The sequence below is a fragment of the Thunnus thynnus genome, chromosome 10 (genome assembly GCF_963924715.1).
Source record: "Thunnus thynnus chromosome 10, fThuThy2.1, whole genome shotgun sequence".
In the NCBI taxonomy this organism is placed as follows: Eukaryota; Metazoa; Chordata; class Actinopteri; order Scombriformes; family Scombridae; genus Thunnus; species Thunnus thynnus.
In genome coordinates this window covers 840,766-843,265 of record NC_089526.1, presented here as the reverse complement: position 1 = coordinate 843,265, position 2,500 = coordinate 840,766, and the positions used below count along the sequence as shown (strand labels likewise).

At 44.1% G+C, this 2,500-nt stretch overlaps 1 protein-coding gene across 2 annotated transcripts in view; it reads left to right on the top strand.

The window, feature by feature from the left end:
- arhgef2b (rho/rac guanine nucleotide exchange factor (GEF) 2b) overlaps window positions 1-2,500 on the top strand; it is a 38,516-nt gene that overhangs the window by 23,617 nt on the left and 12,399 nt on the right. For both annotated transcript variants that reach the window (XM_067600271.1, XM_067600272.1), the window contains exons 6-7: window positions 689-792; window positions 2,098-2,241. In XM_067600271.1, the coding sequence (XP_067456372.1) occupies window positions 689-792; window positions 2,098-2,241 (248 nt within the window). The remainder of the gene's footprint in view (window positions 1-688; window positions 793-2,097; window positions 2,242-2,500) is intronic.

Here is a 2,500-nt window from a genome sequence, read left to right as displayed (position 1 = left end):
TTTAACAGGAAGTTTGTCTTTTAGACTTTAATGTGTCTCAAATGTTACTGAATGTTCTCCACCTGTCTGTCTCTCCACCTGTCTCACCCTCCACCTGTCTGTCTCTCCACCTGTCTGTCTCTCCACCTGTCTCACCCTCCACCTGTCTGCCTCTCCACCTGTTTCACCCTCCACCTGTCTGTCTCTCCATCTGTCTGTTTCTCCACCTGTCTCACCCTCCACCTATCTGTCTGTCTCTCCACCTGTCTGTCCCTCTACCTGTCTCACCCTCCACCTGTCTGTCTGTCTCTCCACCTGTCTGTCCCTCTACCTGTCTCACCCTCCACCTGTCTGTCTCTCCACCTGTCTGTCTCTCCACCTGTCTCACCCTCCACCTGTCTGTCTCTCCACCTGTCTGTCTCTCCACCTGTCTGTCTCTTTACCTGTCTGTCTCTCCACCTGTCTGTCTTTCCACCTGTCTCACCCTCCATCTGTCTGTTTCTCCACCTGTCTCACCCTCCACCTGTCTGTCTCTCCACCTGTCTGTCTTTCCACCTGTCTCACCCTCCATCTGTCTGTTTCTCCACCTGTCTCACCCTCCACCTATCTGTCTGTTTCTCCACCTGTCTCACCCTCCATCTGTCTGTCTCTCCACCTGTCTGTCTCGCTACCTGTCTCACCCTCCACCTGCCTGTCTGTCTCTCTGCAGGGCCAGCGAGGACTCTGTGGGTCTCAGGAGGATTCTGTCTCAGTCCACTGAGTCTCTGAACTTCAGGAGCAGGACTTTGTCCATGGAGTCTCTGACTGATGACGGTGAGGATCGTTTTATTGATCACAATATTAACTGTGTGACGTATCAATAACCTCTGCTGTGTTTTACCAGCTGATCGATCAGATCGTTTTATTAGAGAATATTTGTGTTTATGCACATCTGACGTTTAACATGAATTCACAGTGACAGTCTCTCCTCATGTTTTCATGTGTGTTGTATGTTGTATGTTGCGTGTTGTATGTTGTATGTTGCGTGTTGTGTGTTGTATGTTGCGTGTTGTATGTGTATGTTGTGTGTGTATGTTGTATGTGTATGTTGTATGTTGCGTGTTGTGTGTTGTGTGTTGTATGTTGTATGTGTATGTTGTATGTTGCGTGTTGTGTGTTGTGTGTTGTATGTTGCGTGTTGTATGTGTATGTTGTATGTTGTGTGTTGTATGTTGTATGTTGCGTGTTGTATGTGTATGTTGTATGTTGTGTGTTGTATGTTGTATGTTGCGTGTTGTATGTGTATGTTGTATGTTGTGTGTTGTATGTTGTATGTTGCGTGTTGTATGTTGCGTGTTGTGTGTGTATGTTGTATGTTGCGTGTTGTGTGTTGTATGTTGTATGTTGCATGTTGTGTGTTGCGTGTTGTGTGTTGTATGTTGTATGTTGCGTGTTGTGTGTTGTATGTTGTATGTTGCGTGTTGTGTGTTGTATGTTGTATGTTGCGTGTTGTGTGTGTATGTTGTATGTTGCGTGTTGTGTGTTGTATGTTGTGTGTTGTGTGTTGCGTGTTGTGTGTTGTATGTTGTATGTGTATGTTGTATGTTGTATGTTGTGTGTTGTGTGTGTATGTTGTGTGTTGTATGTTGTGTGTTGTGTGTTGTATGTTGTATGTGTATGTTGTATGTTGTATGTTGCGTGTTGTGTGTGTATGTTGTGTGTTGTATGTTGCGTGTTGTGTGTGTGTGTTGTATGTTGTGTGTGTGTGTATGTTGTATGTTGTGTGTGTGTGTGTGTTGTATGTTGTGTGTGTGTGTGTTGTATGTTGTGTGTGTGTGTGTGTGTGTGTTGTATGTTGTGTGTGTGTGTGTGTTGTATGTTGTGTGTGTGTGTGTGTTGTATGTTGTGTGTGTGTGTGTTGTATGTTGTATGTTGTGTGTGTGTGTGTGTGTTGTATGTTGTGTGTGTGTGTGTTGTATGTTGTGTGTGTGTGTGTGTGTTGTATGTTGTGTGTGTGTGTGTTGTATGTTGTGTGTGTGTGTGTTGTATGTTGTATGTTGTGTGTGTGTGTGTGTGTTGTATGTTGTGTGTGTGTGTGTTGTATGTTGTGTGTGTGTGTGTGTTGTATGTTGTGTGTAGGGGAGAGGTGGTGGAGCCCCCTGCTGGAGGAGCTGCAGGAGGAGGGCAGCTGCATTCAGGCCGACAGCTGGAGTCTCGCTGTGGAGCCGAACTTCCTGCAGACGCTTCATAAAGACCTGATCAAAAAACAAGACGTCATCTACGGTAACAAATACACACACATATATACATATATACATATATACATATATACGTGCGTGTGTATATATATTTGTATAGATATATATAGCCTATATATACAAAATATACACACAAATGTAACTATATGCACTCAGTGAGCACTTTATTAGGTACAACTGTAACAATCCAATACTCCAGTACACCCATCACCACCCATCACCACCCATCACCACCCCAATGATAAACATCAAGTTGATATATATCAGAGAAAACCTGTTCCTGT